The sequence below is a fragment of the Trichosurus vulpecula genome, chromosome 2 (genome assembly GCF_011100635.1).
Source record: "Trichosurus vulpecula isolate mTriVul1 chromosome 2, mTriVul1.pri, whole genome shotgun sequence".
In the NCBI taxonomy this organism is placed as follows: Eukaryota; Metazoa; Chordata; class Mammalia; order Diprotodontia; family Phalangeridae; genus Trichosurus; species Trichosurus vulpecula.
The window spans coordinates 458,853,065-458,874,382 of NC_050574.1; the positions used below are offsets into that span (position 1 = coordinate 458,853,065).

The following is a 21,318-nucleotide window of genomic DNA, read 5'->3' on the forward strand; positions in this document are numbered from 1 at the left end:
GAGATGTAGCTTGCCCAAGGTTACAGATAGTAAATGGCAGAGTCAGGATTTGGGTCCTTATTCTCTGACTCCAACTCTGTCACTTTTTCCATTGTATCATAGACTCAAAAAGGCCCCTTATTCTCTATTATGGAAAGTATCTATTGGACCATCTATGTCCTCATGGTTCCAGAGGAGAAGGGAGAAGAGAACAAGCATGTAATAAGTGCCTTCTGTGTGTCAGACAATGTGTTGAGAACTTTACAAATATCATCTCATCATCTCAACAATCTTGGGAGGTAGGTATTATTCCTCTCTCCACTTTACAGTTGAGGAAGCTGAAGCAAACAGGTAAAGTGATTTGCCCAGGGTCATGCATCGAGTAAATGTCTGAGGTTGTATTTGAACTTGGGTCTTCCTGACTCCAGGCACAGTGCCCTACTGTAATACTTACTCCAGAGATCAAAAACTAGAGAAAACCAGACCCTAAAGTCTGCCTACTTCTTGAGCTCCTGCAATTGGGTAAAGTCAGAAATTCCTAGACTTTTCTGATTTGGGAGCCTTTGACTTTTGGCACTGATGGAGGGAGGAAGATGGAAGTGAGAAGGGATGGGAAGTTTATCCAAGAAATTGCTGTTTGGGTCTTTCTTCATTGAGGACTCGCAAAGTGAGTTCTGATGAGGACAAAAGATGAGTCCTCTAAAAGGTTGAATGCAAAGAAAACTCACTAATTAACTTAGACTTTTAAAAGCCACTCACAAAAGACGGAAGTAAATGTAGGTAACAGAAGGGAAGTACAAAAGCAGAACTGTGTGGATGAGAGTCCAGTGAAAGCTGAGAATCGAGGATAGGAGAGGTAGAGGAAGGATTTTTATCAAAGAGAAAGGGGAGTCAGAGCCAAAGGAGAGAGTGGAAAACCTTGGCTTGTTGTGTAACAATTCAGATAATCTCCTCAAACTTTTCAGAGGGTGTTTACATTTTCCCACAGAGGAAACTGGGTTGCTGGGCAGGGGAGGAGACTGAATCAAGGGGCCTGGCCTTCATTTATCAAGCATCTCTGTGTGTTTGATTCAGAGGAATCAGAAAGTAGATGCAGGGTAGTTCCTGAGGAGAGCTCACCTTTGTACCTAAAGCCAGCAAGAGTGGATAGAGGAGAGAGGGAACATGGACAGAGCTGGCCATAGTGGACATGTCCTATTGGAGAAATTAGTGGCTGGACTAAGGGTTCAGGGTAACATCAACCTGTGAAGTGAGGAGCTGGTGATCCCAGGTCCTCGTGTCTCTCTTCCCCCACCTGCCACTGAAGTGAACCTCAAACGCTTTTCTTCTTCCTGCTTCACTCAGTGTGGGACGAGTGAAGACCTCTCATAAAAGGGAACAAATTAGATAAATAGAAATAAGTAGGATAGTGAGTCCCATTTCTCTACTTAGATATTTTCCTTTCTGTAAAGCCATTATCTCTACTCAGATGTTTTCCCCTCCACAAGCCTAGCTAGTGACCATAAGGCCCCCGAGGTTAAGAACAGGTCCTGTGTATTTACCTAATGGCGAGAGGCCTGAAAGAAAGAAGGGTTGAGGTGAATAAGTCAGCAACCATAAAATTCTCTGAGGATAAGGATAAGACACAGGATACTCACCCCCTGTACATTGACCCCAAGATAAGAGAACCTCTGTTTGGGGAAGAATGGATGGAAAGCCGAAAAGCCAGGTGCAATATAGATGTGCAAGATTAGGTAACTAACAACTAATTCCTGCCTGTCACCGATAACCGAACTGTTTGTTTAATAGTCATTGTCATTTAAGACAGATTTACTACCTTGAGATTGATAGTAGAATGAAACAAGGATGGTGGGAAGTTTATGACTGTCTCCTGCTTGTAAAAATAATCATACTGTTTGTTCCTTGCCATTGTCCCTGGGTAGATTTATCGCGTCTAGATTGTACCCTCAAAGCTTACGTCTGCAAGCTGAGAGGAAGGAGGTTGGGAGGGGGAATTGTGGTTAGGGACCTATATAAACACCCCAATTTTCTGTGTCCAGCACGCTCTGACACTGAGAGGACCCCCAGTCCTCTCGATGTCCGGGTTGCCCTTTCCTGCAGGATCGTAATAAATTTTCCTTTCTACTTTCACCTTGAGATGCCTCTGTTGTTAATTTTTGGATTCGTAAAATCCATCCCACACAACTCCCTGGCCATCACTGATTCTCATGATCATTGAAAAGTCTAAGTGGGGGCAGCTAGGTGGTGCAGTGAGTAGAGCACCGGCCCTGGAGTCAGGAGGACCTGAGTTCAAATCCGGCCTCAGACACATGTACTCAGTACACATGTACTAGCTGTGTGACCTTGGGCAAGTCACTTAACCCCAACTGCCCTGCCAAAAAAAAAATCAAAAGAAAAGTCCAAGTGACTTTGGGATCATAGATCTGGAACTGGAAGGGACCTCAGAGACCATCTAATCTAACCCTCTAATTTTATAAAAGAAGAAACAGGTCTGTGAGACTAACTGACTTGTCCAAAATCACACAGGTAGTAAACACCAAAGGTGAGATTTGAACCCAGGGTCTCTGACCTCAGAGCCAGTGTTCTTTCTGTCATGGTATCACCCTTCCTCCTATTTCTAGATGGGGTTGGGTTCCCCTATTCTGAATGTGGAACATTTTATACCATTTTATATCATTTTCGTAATTTCAATCAAGGGTCAGGGCCTGAATTAATGATCAGCTGGACCTGGGCTTCTTTGTTCTCTCAAGTTTGCTCAGAGAATATCTTTTCTCTGTCAACAAGGCCAGATCCAGGTGACCTAAGAACATTCTTTACCCTGTTAACCATTAAGGGATGATTCCCTAATCCCGAGAGAGACTACCTTGCTTAATATTCTACGGGTATGTACTTTAACTGACCTTTGTCAACACTCTTGTCTTTACAAACCTATTCCATTAAGGAAAATCCTCTTCTTGTATCATGGTTAAACATACATGGGGATCATAAAAGTGAGATAACACAGGCTTTCTGGGTCTGCTAAAAATAACGTATATAAGTTTTCTCATTTCTTTGTTCAGACAGCCAGAGCTTATGCTCTGGCTCCTTGTACGTACAAGTAAGCCAGCCTAACTATGCTTTAAGGGAAAATAATAAACAACATGGATTTTTCTATCACCTAGCTGGTTTGCCTCCTTCGACCAAACTTTCAGGTTTAACATGAAGTATAGAATCTGTTCTTACCTTTGCCACCTTTATCACCTTGACCTGTTTGTCTCTTATAGTACAGTCCTGGAAGCATTTCTCTTGAAAGAATTCTGCAATCCTTTCAAAGATATCTTTGACCTCATCCTTCCACTCTTTATCTGGCTGGAGCATATGAGCCACAAAGACATCAAGCTTCTCAGCAGGGGTGGCATACAAATTCTGGAATGTCTCCATCCCTGCCAGGCTGGGTGAGAAACTACAAAAGAATACTCTTCTTGCCTGAGCTCACTTTTTACTAATGCAGCTCTGCCTTGCCTGACCCACCCCCCTTCCCCACCCCATCAGATTATAGGTCAGAATAAGTACTTTCAGTTTCCTTCTCAGTCTCCGGTCTGCTGGGAAACTGAAACTGTTCTGGCTTTTCTCAACGTAGCCCTGTTTCAGAACCTCAGGATTTCCCCTCCCAGCACACAGTCTGCATGGAAGTGCATTACCTCCTTCTCCTCAATTGGACCCAGAAGGATAGGGACTGTGACTGCTTTGGGACTTGACCATGGTAATGCCTCTTGACACTTGAATGAATGAGTGAAGTGAATGAGTATATCAGTAAGGCAAGATTCATGACCTGGAGGATGACCATGAATGTGCCTGTATGGTTCAGAATTGCAAAGTATGAAAAACTCTCTAGGTAGAAGGCAGAGGAAGTAGAACATTTATTTAGGCACCAAAGAATCAAATCCCAGAACCAGTAATTCCAATTCAATGTAGCAGTAATTTATTCCAGAACCAGTAAGCCCACGTCAATGTAGCAACAAGGAGATTAAAACACAGTATTACAGCAAAGAGCCAAGTCATCCTGTAACCTTCCCCCCCTGCTAGGGCCTTCCCACAAACAATCACTCATGGATCCTGTTTGCTTGCCTGTGTCCTCTCCCCCCTCAGTCCTCTGGTTTGCAGCTCTCTGGTCTCCACTCTCCCCGGTCTCCACTCTCCCCTCAGCACTGTCTTCTGCAGCTTTGTGGACTCGGAGTTCTTACTCCTCCTTGGGCTAAACTCTGAAGTCTGGCTTTTCTTCTGACTTCTGAATTGAATTCTTGGTTCTCAAAGATCTTTAATCATTGATTGGCATCATAAAGACATGGGCCTGCCTCTCTTAACTGGCCCCACCTGAGGCCCATTGAATGGGTGGGAAAGGTCTTCAATAATATTATCACCACAATGAGGAAAAAAAAAACACTTAAGTGCTTCTATGTACCAAGGGCTGCATGATTTAGGATTTAAAAAAAAATCATGACAGCCTTTGCTCTCCAGGAGCTCCCACTGCCTCAATGCATGTAACAGTTTAGCTTGAGGGTGAGTGGAAGGGCCCAGAGGTCTTAAGGGTGCAGAGAGAGGGTAGATAGCAAGACCCAAGAGTCTACTGCATGCATTGGCAGAGCAATTGATAGTACCCAGGAGTGACGGCGCAGATGGTAAGGGATGGTCCTCCAACTTACCAGAAGGAATTGGTGTGTTATGAAGGCAGAATGTATGATTTCAAAGAGAATCATATATATGTCTGAAAGATTCAGAACCACAGGATATGAGGAATTCTCTAGGTAGAAGGCAGAAGAATTAAAACATGTATTTAAGCTCCAAAGTAACAGACCCACGAACCAGCATCCCCATTTTGATATTTCGATCAAAAGCTTCCAGGCCCAATAAGTCCACCTCACAAGAGTAACCAGGAGGCCACAGAGAAGCAAGATGGTATAAAGCAAAATCATATACATGCTTCCCCTCTATGGTAAGAAGATTACCCACTGGCCTCAAGTCCTTGCTCAGCACTCCTGGCAGCTCCTGCTTCAGCTTCGGCTGTAGGTGTCTCTGGTTCCAATGGAAAAAGATCTTCAAGCCATCTTCTCTCCTCTTATGGAGTTTTTGACATCATCAAGTGCCACCTGAATGACCAGAGCCCAGGCTCTGGTGATTGGTTCTTGAGTTGGCCCCTCCCCTTAGGACCCTGGGAGGTTCACATCCACATAGATTAGGTTAACACCCAATAGGGCATGGCTCTGGAGTTAACACCTCCCCTTAGCCAGCCCCATGAATTGTCACCAAGAGGACTTAAACCCCCCTTGTCTAAAAGCCTCTTCTGTCCCAGACATGTAAACTAGGCCCTCCCTGGAGTTAGCCCTACCTTGGGCCCCACCTTAGTTGCCGATCCACACCCACTAAGGTTTTACACCTAATAGGGCTCTGGGCCTGGGGCCCAGAACCTAGTAAGGCTTAATGAGATAAACTGAGTTACTCAAAGAAAATAAAGGCCATTTTGCTTACCAACACACTTGGTGACTTCTAGCTCATCCAGGCAGAATGTCTATTCTGTAGATTAGCAAGCCTTGATGGGCCTGGCCCACCACCATGTGGAAGCAGGAGGTAGGACTAAGATTGACATGAAATTCTGGGTTCTCTTCTTTTGGGGTGGGGATGGGATGTTTAGTGTCTATAAGGGGTGAAGGAGGAAGGAGGGAGTGATCAGCAGGAAGGTATGGGGAAAGGGGCCCTTTTGCCAGCAGACCCATGGGACCCTGATGGTCTGGGATCAGGCAGGTGGTGGATCAGGCAGAGAAGGGCACCCCCGTTCATGGCTGTCCCTTCCCAATCATTACCACTAGGGTCCTCTCTTCTGCAAACTATTCCTCCTGTGTGTTACAGCAATCACTGGAGTCAAATTCAGGAGCTGGGAGTCTGAGTCGGATGTCAGAAAAAGTCTTTATTCTTTCTCACAAGAAAGCGCACAGCCCCAGTAGCTCAAGCAGCGATAGCAGGGAGTGCAAATTATGGAAGCTCGCAGGCTTCTTTTATCCTTCTAATCCAGCCCCCAAACCCCTGTATCACTCTACCATTGGTTAGCAGAGTGAGCTCACACTCTTCCTTCTGGTGTTAGCTCATCGGCTCGAAGCATTTCAATCCCAACCAGGTTTTGTCCTATTGGAAAGTTGCAGCCTACAATCCTTTATTAGCATAATTATTCATAGCTTGAGAACTCTAACCTATCAAAAAGCAGCGCTTCAATCTTGATTAGCAAAAGAACCTTAACCTGCCTTAACCTTAACCTATCCTCCATATCCTTTTACCCAATCAGGGGAGGACCTGTGTTGTTTGCAGTTACTGCCGTCTAGCAGGGTGTGGTTCATTGGCAATGAGGAAACTCCACTGAAATGATCTCCCACACTCCCTTCCCCACACCTTTCACCCTTGGCTGTTAATCTTCTCCCAAGACATATTACAGTAGTAGCAGGAACCTTTGGATTTGAGTCCCGCGTCATCTGCTTACTACCTATATGACCCTGGGTGAGTCACCTCTGTTAGATGGAACTGCATTATATGGCCAGGGCTAAGTGTAATTGATGAGGGCACAGTCTCTGGGAGCCCCCCTGAACTGTCCTTGAATCTTCCCCTAAGGCCATAAGCCTTACATGATCATTAGGCCCAAATCTCTACCTAGCCTTGCCCTTTATTATCCAGCTACTTCCCACCCTTGATACTATCAGTATCCATGCCTTCAGCTACTTAATCCCATTCTCTTGGTTCCTGGAGTCTGACCTCATCTCCTCCTCCTTAGACTCCTCCTCAAGACCCTCCCTAAAGCCCTCCTCTAGCCTCCCCAGACCACCCCTCCATCCCTCCTACAATCTTTGTCTGTATAATCTCCATCTTGCCTCCATGAAGGTGCTCAGATTCGATCTAGCTCAGCAGATTGAATCTGGCCCGCTTGTGAAAACAGGCGTCACAAAGGGTGGGATTTGTTAAGACAACCCATTATGGTGAATCCCTAATAAACTTTGTCTTTTCCTTGGCTGAGAAGGCTTGAGTCGAATTCTTTCAGCAGGACCCGGTGTGTAGGTATTTTGGGGTCTTGAGCACCCCTAGAAACATATGGTTCCCTTGCCATCATCATTTTGCTTTAACCTCTTCATAATGAGGTCACCTTGGAGTCAGTTCTATTGGAAGAAAGAAGGATTAGGCACCCATTGGGTCCAAGATCCAATGTCCATCATCAGACACCTCACCTGAGGCCGTGGTACGCTCAGCACTGAATTCAGTATTCCAGGGATGGTCTGGGCAGCGCAGAGCTAAGCACAACAGGAGGAACATTTCTTTCTTATGCTCTCCTGTAATTCAGCCTAAGGTCACTTCGACAGCTGTATTTTCTGTCAACCTGCTATATCACGTTGGTGACTCATACTGACCTTGGGGTTCCCTGAAACCTCCAGCTCTTTTTTCAAAGGAACTGTTGTTTAGCCATGCCCTGTCCATCTTGTGCTTATGAGCTTGAAGTATTTTTAACCAAATGTAAGACTCTGGATTTATTCTTGTTCAATTTCATGTCAGATTCAGATCAATGTTCTAACTTGTCTAGGGTTCAAAAAATCCTACTTTCGGCATCTGACGAGACCATTATTTCTCCTTTGTATTAGCCACAAATCTGAGCAGCATGTGATGTAAACCTTTATCCAACATTAAAAACAAAGAAAAGATTAAAGCATACAAAGCCAAGTGCCTGGGACACTTCACTGGTGACTTACTTTCAAGTTAATATTTAATCAATCCACAAACATTTATAATGCACCTTCTATGCGCCACAACCAAAAACAACTTAATTACAAAGTGTGCTTGCTTAACTCAACATGTGCTGCCATCCAGAATACAAAATACAGAATTATTTACATGTCCCTACATTGGAGGAAGAGACTTAACCTTTCTTTGTGTTCTCAGCATTCAGGACAATGCTTGGCATATAGAAAACTCCTCATCGATGTTTGCTAACTGACTGCTGTTTGGAAACAAAAATCACATGAAAAGCAACTTTTATCAGTTTTCTGCCATTGGGGCCCACGACTTCTGGCCCTGAGGATTCATGAGTAATGATGATAAAAATTAGAATGAAGCCAACCCACATTTGCGTAGCCCTTGAAAATTAATGAAAGTTTTGAAGACTTTTCCTCATTCGGGCTCCCCAGCAGATAAATTTCCTGATCGGTTTTGTTTCTTCCTTTGGTTCCATTTTCTTTTCATGACCACAGAGGCCCTGAATTTGAGTACCAATTCTTCCACTTACAACGTGGGTGACCTTAGGCAAGTCACCACACCTGAAGTCTCAGTTTCCTGGGTCTCAGTTTCCTCATCTATAAAAGGAGAGGGTTGGACTGGTGGCCTCTGACATCCCTTCTAGTTCTAGAAATGTTTGGAGACTCAAAATCTGTATTGATAATGTATTGTTAATACAAAGTTTACTTCCCCAGTATTGTTTCTATGGCTCAAGGATCATGATCTCTGGCTGTCATCCCAAGGATTGAACAAAGATTCAACTTAATGGATTGTTGTCGTTCAGTGGCTTCAGTTGTATCTGACTGTGGGTTTTTCTCAGCAAAGATACTGGAGCGATTTGCCATTTCCTTCTGCAGCTCATTTTACAGATCAGGAAACTGAGGCAAACAGGATTAGGTGACTTTCTCAAGGTTACGTAGCTAGTAAGTGTCTGAGGCTGGATTTGAACTTGTTCTTCCTGACTTTAGGGCAGGTACTCTATCCACTGTGCCACCTAGCTGCCACTAAACATTTAGTAAGAGCCTATTGTGTGATGGGCACTGGGAATAGAAAAAAACAAAAACAAAGTGACCCTTGACTTCAAAGAGCCCCAATTCACCTGAAGCAATACACTATATAAGCAGGGAAATAAATGTGAAGAAATATTAAGTGGTTAATGTAACCTTGTTGCCAAATATGTTATATTGCTCTCCAAAAAGAAACTTGTGCAGGAATTATGTGAACTATGCCTCTTCTTTCTTCAAAGAGCACATCACATTAAAAGACCTTCTCTCTCTAAACAGGGGTTCTGTCAGTCCCTTTGGTAGTCTGGTAAAGCCTGTGGACCACTTTTCAGAACAGGGTTGTTCAATATATAAAATAAAATACAAAAGAAACCACTTAGATTAAACAGCTATCAATAGATTTGAAAGATAAGCTCTTGGACTTCAGGTTACAAACTTTGGCTCTGAAAGGCCTTATACTCTCTTTCTTGAAACTTTCGATTACTTGTGACACTTTGAAGATCAAAGCTTGGGTTGTCCAGGAAATTTCCCTTCACAAAATAATTTGAGAGTTGGAAGCTGCCATCTAGTCCAACTCATACATGAGAGGAATTACTTGTCTAGCCTCCACCTGAAGACCTCCAAAGAAGGGAAGATATTTCCCTTTAAGATAGCTTTAATTGTGAAGATCAAGCCAAAATTGGACTCTTGGCTACTTCTACCCATTTCTCCTATTTCTTTCTTCTGGAGCCAAACAGATAAATTGAATTTCTCCTTCACATGAAAGTTCCTCAAATACTTGAACAAATTTATTGTACCCACTAACTTCCTTGTTTAGACATTTCTAAGTCTTTCAAATGATCTGGCTATAAGGTTATAAGGTAGGATCACGCTGGCTAGAAAATTCAAAATCCTGTCCTAGTCTACAAGCGAAGTTTGGGCTCAGGCACAGTGTCCTTGAACTCCTTCTTGATCTTTTAACATGTCTATCACTACCATATGCTTCTCCTCCTCCTCTTCTTCCTCCTCCTCCTTGTTCTCCTCCTCCTTTTTCAATAGCATTTTTTTTCCCAATTGCTGGTAAAAACCAATCTTTAATATTTGTTTTTTTAAATATCATATGCTTCTACTATAAATTGTCATTACAGTTGATGGGTCAGGCAGGGAGAAATCCATCCTTCTGTCTCTCCCAAAATCCATCTTGTGCTCTGGAAAGAGCAAGACAGGAGGGAATTCTCAGATGCTCTCATTTGTCTCTCACAACAATCCTGGGAGGTAGACGTTCCTATTAACAAACCCCCTTTTTACAGTTGAAGAAACTGAGGCAGGCATAGACATGACTTGCCTAAGGTCACATAGCTAGGTAGTATCTAAGGCTGGTTTTGAACTCAATTCTTCCTGACTACAGGATCAGTGCTCTATCTACTGTATCACCTAGATCATTCTTCGAGGGAAAAACTTAAAAAGGACACCTGGAGATTGAAAGTCCCACATAGCACCACCAGATTATTTTACAGGCCACAAGGAAGGGAGGATGATCCTCCATCATCCAATCATTAGGAGTTCCTCCTACTCTATCATTATCTGCGAGCAATGGCTCATGTGGAATCTCAACAGACCCATCAGTTGGATTGGGAAGAACTAATTTCCTGCATCTAGGGGGTGCCATGGTGCAGAGAGTGCCAGGCCTAGAGTCAGGAAGACTTTGTGAATTCAAATCCCGCTTCAGACCCTTACTAGCTGTGTGACCTAGGACAGTCACTTAACTGTTTGCCTCAGTTTTCTCATCTGTAAAAATGAGCTGGAGAAGGAACTGGCAAACCACTCCAGTATCTCAACCAAGAAAACCCCAAATAGGGTCACAAAGTTGGACAAACAACTGCAATGACTGAACAACAACAAAAATTAGGGAAGGAGAAAGGGCATGGGCCTCTTAACTATTGTGAGTAGGTGGAAAGAAATTCTCAGGGAAATACATATATAAAGAATGTATCAGGAAAAAACCAAGAGCCAGCATTATATAGCAAGGCAAAAAGAATTTTTAAAGTGCTTACCATATGCCACACAGTGTGCTAAGTGCTAGAATACATATATAAGCCCTCCAGGAGCTTTCATTCTAATGGGGGAAGACAAAACACAAAAGGAACTTTAAAAACACAGTGGGGTGGGGGAGGGATGAAGTGGGGAACCAGGGATCATTGAGGGTACCTAATGTGGGCACATGTTTTTGAAGTTGTATTATGAAGGCAGAATTTATGATTTCAAAGAGAATAATATATATATGTCTGAAAGGTTCCGAACCGCAGGATATAAGGAATTCTCTAGGTAGAAGGCAGAAGAATTAAAGCATGTATTTAAGCTCCAAAGTAACAGACCCATGAACCAGCATCCCCATTTTGATATTTTGATCAAAAGCTTCCAGGCCCAATAAGTCTGCCTCACAAGAGTAACCAGGAGGCCACAGAGAAGCATGATGGTATAAAGCAAAATCATATACATGCTTCCCCTCTATGGTGAGAAGATTACCCACTGGCCTCAAGTCCTTGCTCAGCACTTCTCGGTCCACAGATGGGTCAGCTCTGCTACCAGCAGCTCCTGCTTCAGCTTCGGCTGTAGACGTCTCTGGCTCCAATGGAAAGAAAAAAAAGGGGGCTCTTCAAGCTGTCTTCTCTCCTCTTATAGAGTTTTTGACATCATCAAGCACTGCCTGAATGACCAGAGCTGATTGGTTCTTGAGTTGGCCCCTCCCCTTAGGACCCTGGGAGGTTCACATCCACATAGATCAGGTTAACACCCAATAGGGCATGGCTCTGGAGTTAACACCTCCCCTTAGCCAGACCCATGAATCATCACAAAGAGGCAGACCTAAACCCACATGGTCTCAAAGCCTCTGCCGTCCCAGATATGTAAACTAGGCCCTCCCTGGAGTTAGCCCTACCTCACCAAGGTTCCACACCTAACAGGGCTCTGGGCCTGGGGCCCAGCACCCAGCAAGGCTCAATGAGATAAACGGAGTCACTCAAAGAAAACAAAGGCCATTCTGCTTACAGAAGTCTAAAAATTCTAGAGTAGGTCTGGAAGGAGAATGAATTATATGTCATGGGGACACACAAGAGTCCTTTCAAATAAGGTGAGGAGAGAAGCAAAGGGGTCCATTATCACCACTTACATTGAACATCATGCTAGAAACACTAGCTATGGCAGTAAGACAAGAAAAAGAAATTGAGGGAATGAGCACAGATAAAGAAAAAAGAAAAGGACCACTTTCTGCAGACTATGGTGTACTTAAAAATGTTAGAGAGTAAATGAAACAATGGGACAATAAACAATTTCAGTGAAGGCGTGGCATACAGAATAAATGTACCTAAATAATTAATATTTTTGTATAGTGCCAATAAAACTTGGCAGGAAGAGGTAGAGAAATCCCACTGGTAATAGCTACAGAATGTATGGGAGTGAATGGGAATCTACCTATGGGGGCACAAGCAAGAATTTACAAGACTACAACAACAAAAGACTGTTTGCAGAAATCAAGCTGCTCCTCACTGTAGAAAAGAGCTTATCTCTTAAGCCGCTGTAGAAATCAATTATTTTTTTTTGCATTGTCTATTGTTCCTTTAAGCATAATGGTTTTTTTTAGCTCTCTTGATTTTATACCTTTTAATTATTACCTTTACAGAAATAGTGATTACAACTCCTAATTTTTTGGAATCACATAAAGGGTGATAGATTTTATTTTATTCCTTCATTTTCATTCTGTGTGTGCCTCTGTAAATTTAAAATCTTTCTTGTATGCAGCACATTATGTTTTTTTTTAATCTATTCTTCATCTCTTTTTCTTTTTATTGGAAAATTTAATCCAATTTTCCAATTGTTATATTTAATTGCCAGCGGTATTTGTTCTTCCATTAACTACACTATATGAGGGCACCTACCCACCTACCTGCACACACACATCCCATAAACCTTCTTCCTTTTAAAAGTCTACATTTGGGCTCGCTCTCTCTCTCTCTCTCCCTCCCTCTCTCTCTCTCTCTCTCTCTCTCTCTCTCTCTCTGTCTCTCTCTGTCTCACTCTCTGTCTGTCTCTGTCTTACTCTCTGTCTCTCTCTCTCTCCCTGCCCCCCCACCTCATCCATTCTTTCCTTCCAGTGATATTTATTTATGATGATCCTTTTCCAAGAAGTATTATTTTGCACTGACTTGGAGTCAAAGACACATGTTTAAGAGATGAATTGAATTTAGGTTTCCACAGAAAATACACAATACCAGAAAGATTATTATTTGCTGCGGAATGCAGGAAAATAGGTCAGAGGGAAAGTCTTGTGAATGTTGATCATCACTTCACTTAACTGGAATGTGGGCTCCCACTTGTCAACATATCTAAGAGAGAACATCTGCTTCCTTTGAATACTTTGAATGAAAATCCGGGAATTGTCTCTTTTGTGTCCACAACCCCAAAGGGAGGAGAACTTCACCTTGTATATTGGGACTCTTCTTATGTTAATAATGAAGGAAACTTCAACCACCTGGGTATAGCCTCTTATCAACTGAGGAAATTCTTTTAAAAGAATTTATGACTTGTCAAAGTGTAAATGAAATGAGAATTGGGGGGTATGGCCTGAAATGTGAAATTTAAACAAAGGCGGAGACCTATGTGGGTGAGTTTTAGGCGGCTTCCGATGAACTGTGAATCTGGCGACTCCCTGCCAATGCGAGCAGGGGAGGAAAATGCGAATGGGGCAAGGTGCAAAAAATTGTCTATTTGCCTTAAACAAGGGTGCTTATGTTTAGGTTACCCACTCTTGCAAGAACGAAATAAATGCCTTCTTGGGCTTATTGTTTAATGTCTTATTCTTTCTTGAGCTCGTTTCTCACAAAGGCAATGTTTTGATAATAATAATTCTGTTTAGGAATATGCAAGGAAGGCAGGCAGCCTGGGGAGTAACATCAGGAGTAAAGGGGAATTTAAGTTTCAAGGGACATTTTAAAAATTACTTAATATAAACACATTTAATGCCATAAAATTCCAGTCTCCATGACACATAAGCGTTTATTTTGTGATTAACTGCATGTTTTATAGGGAAGACTTAAATGCTTCTAAAGGTGAACATCATATTCAAGGGTTATTTGTGTTCATTTCAAAAGAGTGTACAAATGCTTCATTCTAGTCCTTTACTCTGTGTCTAATTAAAGTTCTTCAGATTAAGCTATATTCTCCAGTTTATTTTCAGGGGCAACGGACAACATTCCCTTTCTAGAATGGAGATTTTTCTTTTTCACTGAAGATTATTACATAAGTTAGATGTGAAAATTGTTTTAAACAGGGAACCTAGTTTAATATATTAGAAGGGCCAGACCTTAGATTGCTTTAGGGGAATAAAGACAACGATTTAGTAGTCATCGGACAAATGAGTTGATACTCTTAGATACTTGATGATCTTTAAGGGTTGTCTGATTTACATCATGTTGGGGTTAAGTTTTCTACAGGACATCCATTGTGGAGATCACTTCTTGTTAGGAGGATCTCAGGTGAGAGCTTATGAAGGAGTTGGCTTTCATGGAAGGATAAGATTTGAATACATAGAGAATGCAATGAAAGTATTCCAGGTAAAATGAATAACATGAATAAATGTGTCCCAAGAACCTAGAACAGAGAAGGTTTATGTTAAAGCAAATATATCAGAAGGACTTCAGTGGAAGTGTGAGAAATGTGGTTTTGGGGATCACTGGACTTCCCCAAATTGTGAGAACACACAGCTTTGGGGATCATTGGACTTCCTAGACAGGGCCAAAGTCCTGAGGAAGAACCCTGTGATAATCCCTAGGGAAGGCTGTGCAGACCACAGGACTCCCAGAGGAAGACCAAGTGGTAGCCACCCCCCTTAATCTGTGGGGATCACAGGGCCTCCTAGGGGTCAGACCCTAAGGAGGACCCAAGCGATGGCCCCTTAGGACAACGGTAAGATCACAAGGCTCCCGAGACAGGGCCAGAAGTCCCAAGTGATGTCCCCTTAAGAAGGCTGTGCAGACCACAGCGTTCCCCAAGGGAATCCGGAGCGGTAGCCCTCTTAACACCCCAGTGGGGATCACAGGACACCCCAAGACAAATCCAGGAGAAAACCCAGTGAGCTTCCGCTGCTTATTGCTTCCCTTCACTTGACCTTAGGAAGATCCATGTGATTTGCCCATTCTCACCCAAAGAACTCAGGACCAGAGTGGGCAGAGGAAGGCGTTTTATTACGCTCCCCGAGAGAGCAGGTGTAGTGCTCACAGGAACAGTCACCAATGCAGCTGCAGGAGCAGGGGTAACCATTCCCTCCACTCCTGCTAGAGTTACAGTTAGTTTACAATCTTTACTGTTTTACATGGTTTTCCTAGGTTATACAGTTTATATAGGTAGGATAATAAGGATACAGAAACAAAAGTGAAGTTAATCAGATTTTCCTTGTCTTAGCTTAGGATTAAACTATACTCTTTTACTTCCCCTACTTTCCCTCTTTAACATATGCGAATTATGCAAATCAGTAGGCCTGGATTCTTGACCAAGACCAGACCCTAGATAAGCTTGAACTGGTTCAAGAGGGTTTGGCTTCTCTAATTCCCCAGACTGCCTTCTCAAAAAGCACGTGCATGCTTACAAGCCTCTGACCTCTCACCTGACCAACCTTGAGGCCTGGTTTCTGCTAAAGCTGGGGTGGGGGAGGGTGGGGAAGCACACCTTTAGTTCTGTGGAAACAAAACTCCTCCTCCCATTTCTTACAGAAGGAATACGTACTGGCACAATTACTGGAAATGTGACTGAAGTCAAATTCTTGAGGAGGGCCTCATTCACACAAAGCAACATATTGGGCATTCTGGAACAGGTATCTTAGACTATATAAAGATACAGAACAATTGTGAATGTAATGGTAAAACCACTATCAACAATGTGAGAAATTATGTAGTCTGTTGTTGTTGAGGTGTTTTCAGTCATTTCTGACTCTTTGTGACCCCATTTGGGGTTTTCTTTGCAAAGATACTGGAGTGGTTTGCTATTTGCTTCTCCAGCTCCTTTTACAGATGAGGAAACTGAGGCAAACAGGGTTAAGTGACTTGCCCAGGGTCACACAATTGGTGTTTGAGGTCGGTTTTCAACTCAAGTCCTCCTGACTGTAGAGTGGTACTCTATACATTGCACCACCTAGCTAACCCAGAAAATAGTCTGGATAGAAGCAAATGCCTCCATCTTCCTAAAGGGAGACAGCTGCCCTCCCTCTCCAAAAGAAGTTATGGAAACAACAGACCATGTGAGCTTGAACTCAGTTCACATAAAGAAACCATATATACACATAAACATGTCTATATATGCATAGAAAAGGCTTATTTCTCTATTGATCTTGTTATACTGTGAAAGCTGAGGAATGTTAAGTGCACAATCATAGAATCTCATCAGGAATTGACTCCTACCATTCCTGAAAGGAAATCCCCTCTACAAAGCCCCTGAGAAGTCATCTGACTTGTACTTAAAGACATCCAGTGGGAGGCAGAGTCAAAATGGCAGAAAAGCAGGGGGGAAAGGTACAGCCTAGCTCTTCCACTAAACCTCTTCCACAAAGATCTAGAAAATTGATCAAATTCTGATCGTAAAATCTAAGAAAATGTCATAATGAGTCATTTTTCAAGGTCTGTTTAGGGAGACAGAGAGGTCTGCAAGCCCAGTGAACAGGACAAAGAATAGGGCCTGTATGTCATATAAGGAGCATAGGATAGAGACTGAACACCATGGCGAGAAGAGACACCAGAGAATACCTGAATCAGCATTCGGTGCAGGACTAAGGGCCATCTGGAAGCTCTGTTACCCACTACACAGTTCTAGGTCTGAATACAGGGACTCTTGTACCTAAGGGTGGTGGAAAGGGGTTGCTGCAATAGTGGAACCTGGCTATGTACTAAGTAAGGAACAAGTTCAGAAGTAAATAGTCGCTGCATGGCTCTGATCCCAGGAGCAGGGGAGGGACTAAGTTTTAACCTCTAATCCTGGCCAACACCAGCAGAACAATAACTATGGTAAGAGTTCCAGACCAAAGAGGAGCCTGTAATTCAGACACCCTGAACCTACAGAGCCTCCCAAAAAACTAGTTGTTTGAGTCCATCATCATCTACTGAAACTCCCAACCAGGAACAAGCCAACAGATACAAAACTGAATCATGACCTTATAGAGCTCAGATAAGGAAGGCAATGAGTACAACTCATTCCAGATCATAGCTCCTTGGGAGCACTGAAAGTTTAAAGGTCTACATCCCGAGCTGTGAAAGCAGAAGAAGACAGAAACTCAGGCCAAACATTGCTCCTAGAAGTGGGCAGAGCCCAGGCCTGACCTAAAGTCCAAAGTCAAGAAGGAGGCTGGAAAAATGTCAAAGCAAAAGGAATGTCATCATAAAGAGCTATAATGGAAAGAGGAGAACTCAAGGCCTCAAAGAAAAACTAAATCTTCTACAAAACACCAACCAGAATTCGTAGCAAAGTTGTAAGAGTTTAAAGAGCTAAACAATGATTTTTAAAACTAAGTGAGAATGGTAGAAGAAAAATAGGAAAAGAAATGAGAGCTGTGAAAGAAGGACATGAAAAGAAAATTAACAGTTTCAAAAAAGAGGCACAAAACCTTAGCTAATAAAAACCTTCCTAAAAATTGGAATTTACCAAATAGAAGCTAGTGACTCCATAAGATATGAAAAAATACTTTTAGAAAGTCAAAATACTGAAAAAATATAAGAAAATGAGAGGTATCTTACAGCAAAAATAACTGACCTGGCAAACAGAAAACAAAACTATATGATCATTAGATTCCTGAAAGCTATGACCAAAAATAAACAAATAAGGCTAGGCATCATATTTCAAGGAATCATGAAAGAAAACTGCCTAGAACCCTTATAACCAAAGAATCAAAGTAGGGGAATCAGAATACTCCTTGTTTTCCATTGCCACTCCTCCTTCTTCACTCAATAACTTTTCTTCCTTTGAGGTTCAAGCTATTCCTATCTACCACCCAATCAAAGTCCTGGTAAAAAGTGCCTACAGATCCCCAGGTTATTTCACTTCCTTCTTCAATGAGCTTGATACCTGATTTACAATGTTCCTCTCCTTTCAAACTCCTGACCTATTGCTTCTCCCTCATCCATCCTAACCACTGGGTTTGTCAACCTACTCTCTTCCTGTGAGTTACTCCTCCACCCCTTCTCAGCCACAGACGAACATAGGCATACCCTTGATCTTGCCATCACCCACAAATGTACCACCTCCATGTTCAAGAATTCTGAAATTCCCTTATCAGAACCTAATCTGTTGGCTTTTCACCTTTCCCTCTGCCTTCTCTTACATAACCCTATGCTTCATCCTCACCATGATCTCCAGTCCCTCGATGTTTTAATTATCTCCCAGGCCATCCCCCTTGCACTAGCCACTCTCTTGTCTTCTCCCCATCTTGACTCCTTGGTGAACCAAGTCAACTTTACACTATCCTCCTCTCTTGAATCCCTCATGCCCTTATCAGATTACTAATTATGCCTAGCCAAGTCTTAGCCTTGGATCACTCCCACCACTTGCCATCTTTATACCTACACATCACACGCCCTCCTGAACAAAAGTGGAGCCTTTCATAGTACTGTTCTGACTGGGTCTACTACAAATTTGTTGCATAACCTCTAATGGGTCCTCACTGCTGCTAGGCAATCCTACTATACCTTGGGAGAGGGAAATTCTATTGTATATAAGGTGAGACACGAGGCAAGTGGGTGGTGGTACAGGAATTTCACTTTGCCTAAAGTATTGGGTTGAGGGGAGGACTGAAGTATTTCTGGAGCTTGAGCCTTATAATAAAAGGCAATGTAACCAAAGCTCTAAAATCTGAGAGAAGATATCTCTCTCAAAATGAGAAGATATTCTATATTTCACCACATATAGGAGACATTTGCCACTATATCACCTCTTTCCCATAATAGAAAAAACGCTTTGGAGAAAGTAGCCAAGGAAGAACAGATTTTAATAGCACCAGTTGGCCATATTTGAGATCTTAGAATGTAAATCAGTAGCCCCCAGGATCCCAGTTCAGTCAACAGCCTACTTTGCCTGAGTCTTTAGTGTTCTCTGTTGTCTTAGTTCTTTATACCTTTTCCAAAGAGATATGTTCTGTGAAGGATATTCTGTAGAGGACCAGAGATTGAGGTCTCAGAAGTAGAGCTGAGAAGGGAAAAGAGACAGAACCCAAATAGAGGGAAATTTTGGTTAAGACATTATCAGCTAAAGTAACTATATTTTAATTGAAATTAAAATATAAAAAAGTATTTCATGAAAAGCAGTCATTTGGAAGGCTGCTAGATTAAGAATAGCCATTTTTTATTATTTATAGCATGTTTGAAGTCTCATTTAAAATTTCCTAAAGACAAAGCATTATGTCTGAAAGTGTACCCAATCCTTGTGACAAAAGGCTTATCAACCAACTGCCACCTATGAAAAAAAAATCCCTGTAATAGCAGACTACTGATCTTATAGCCATCATTCTGAGCAGGAACTGGAAAGATGTGGAGAAGGGGTGGCCATTTCCACAACCACTCTTATCAACTGCCAGCCACCTGCCATTTATGGGACAGGCAAGGCAGCCTAGCTGAAGCAGCAAGACAACATGAGGATGAGATAGGAGATAACAGTTGCCAAATGGATCAAACTTTCACCACCATCACCTGGACCACCAAAGTATAGATAATCCAGGACATTTTGCCCAAAGCTCTAGGAAAAGCAGTCTGCTCCCCCTAGTTCCTCTCTGTCCACAATAGCAATCAGAGGGTACAAATCTTGTGGAGAAGAGAGTCACCATCCCTTTGCCCACCTACACTCATTGCCAACCAACTGCTGCCTATGGGCAAAGAAGTCCAAGAGCCCCAGGAATAACAGTGATCCTCAGACTTCAAACTCTACTCCCATGTCTAGTCCTTCCCCCAACCCCAACCATCCAGAGAAGCAACCGTGGAGATTCAACCTGACAACACACTCTACAGGTGCTTCGGCCTTTGTCTCTTCAGCCATAGGCACTGAAAAATCATAAAAAGAAAGTTCATGCAATCACAACTAAGAGACGGAAGGGACTTTAGAAACCATCAAGTTCAACGCCCCCCCCCCATCCCCTCCATTTTACCAATTAACAAGCTAAAGCACAGAGAGATTGTGATTTGCCCAGAGTCACATAACTAGTAAATGAGTTGAAATGAGATTTGAACCCAGGTCCTTCTGGTTCTAAATCCAGTGCCTTATCCATTCTTTTTTATTTATTTATTTTTGCTTTTTGGGCAGGGCAATTGGGGTTAAGTGACTTGCCCAAGGTCACACAGCACAGCTAGTATATGTGTCAAGTGTCTGAGGCCGGATTTGAACTCAGGTCTTCCTGACTCCAGGGGCGGTGCTCTACTCACTGCACTACCTAGCTGCCCCTCCTTATCCATTCTTGATATCAAAATGCTTGACACTGCCAAATAGTCCAGCATGAGAAATAGAAGTGAAATTAAAAAAAATTCAATCCACTTTTCCACTGGGCCTTTTCTTTATCCCTGCAGCTAAAACCTCTTGTGTGATATCTTACTAATTAAAAATGTAAGCTTCCTGACAACAAGAGAACACTTTGGTCTTTTATCTGTATCTTCAATATACAATATGGTTCTTTTCACATTGTAAGTGCTTTATAAACAAAACCACAAGGGGCAAGAAGGATTTAGGTTAGATCCAGAAAAAGGAGCTACAGGTAGTCATAGGCTATGTAGCACCACCAGAAACTGTGTTAGTAAGAAGAGAAATAAATCTAGCCCTTAATTGTCCTTTCTTATGCTACCTTTTCAGCTTATCATGTTCTGATGCTCTCCTCCATCCTCAAATTCCACACTTCAACTAAAATGGGGATGCTTAAACTACACACTTAATATTACATTGCCTCAGAGAAACCCAGAAATTACTTTCCTCATTTATAGTGTCATTTAATATCATTTAAGCAACTAGACAGAAAAATGAGAGAATTTTGAACTTTTAGGCAACTCCAAAATAATATGCAACACACACACACACATACATATAGTTTCCTGTAATACATTCTTTGGGATTGTATTGAATGTCTCTCTTTTATATTGATTCATTTGTGGGTTGGACAAAGTCTCTGACACTCTCTAACAAGTCTCTATATTCAACTGTTTGATGTGAATTGGAAAAAAGTCATTCTAAATCTCTTAACAAAGATCTCTCTTCCATTCCCCCTATTTTTATCTCTAAGAAGTTTTTCTTATTGTTTCATTCAAGGCTTGGAAAAGGTCATTGATACTCTCAGGCAATTCTCTCTTCCATTGCTTGGTTACTGGGATGGATGAGCTCACTAATACTCATAAAGTCTCTCTGCTAAGTTTATTCATTTAAGGGTCACAAAAGGTTGCTAAAAGTCTTTAACAAGACTTTGGTTCAGCCATTTTGGAAAGTATTTTGGTGCTGGGTCCCAAAAGTTACTAAGTTGTCCTTTGACTCAAGGATACCACTACTAGGCTTCTTCCTCAAAAAGATAGAAGAA

The 21,318-nt window shown here is 42.3% G+C and overlaps 1 protein-coding gene across 4 annotated transcripts in view; it reads right to left on the reverse strand.

Moving 5' to 3' along the window:
• The window catches only part of LOC118840360 (2'-5'-oligoadenylate synthase-like protein 2), a 50,499-nt gene extending 47,037 nt beyond the window's left edge, over positions 1 to 3,462 (reverse strand). For all 4 annotated transcript variants that reach the window (XM_036747848.1, XM_036747847.1, XM_036747846.1 and 1 more), the window contains exon 1: positions 3,202 to 3,462. In XM_036747848.1, coding sequence (XP_036603743.1) covers positions 3,202 to 3,399 — 198 coding nt within the window. In that variant the 5' untranslated portion in view covers positions 3,400 to 3,462. The remainder of the gene's footprint in view (positions 1 to 3,201) is intronic.
• Between the last annotated feature and the right edge of the window lie 17,856 nt (positions 3,463 to 21,318).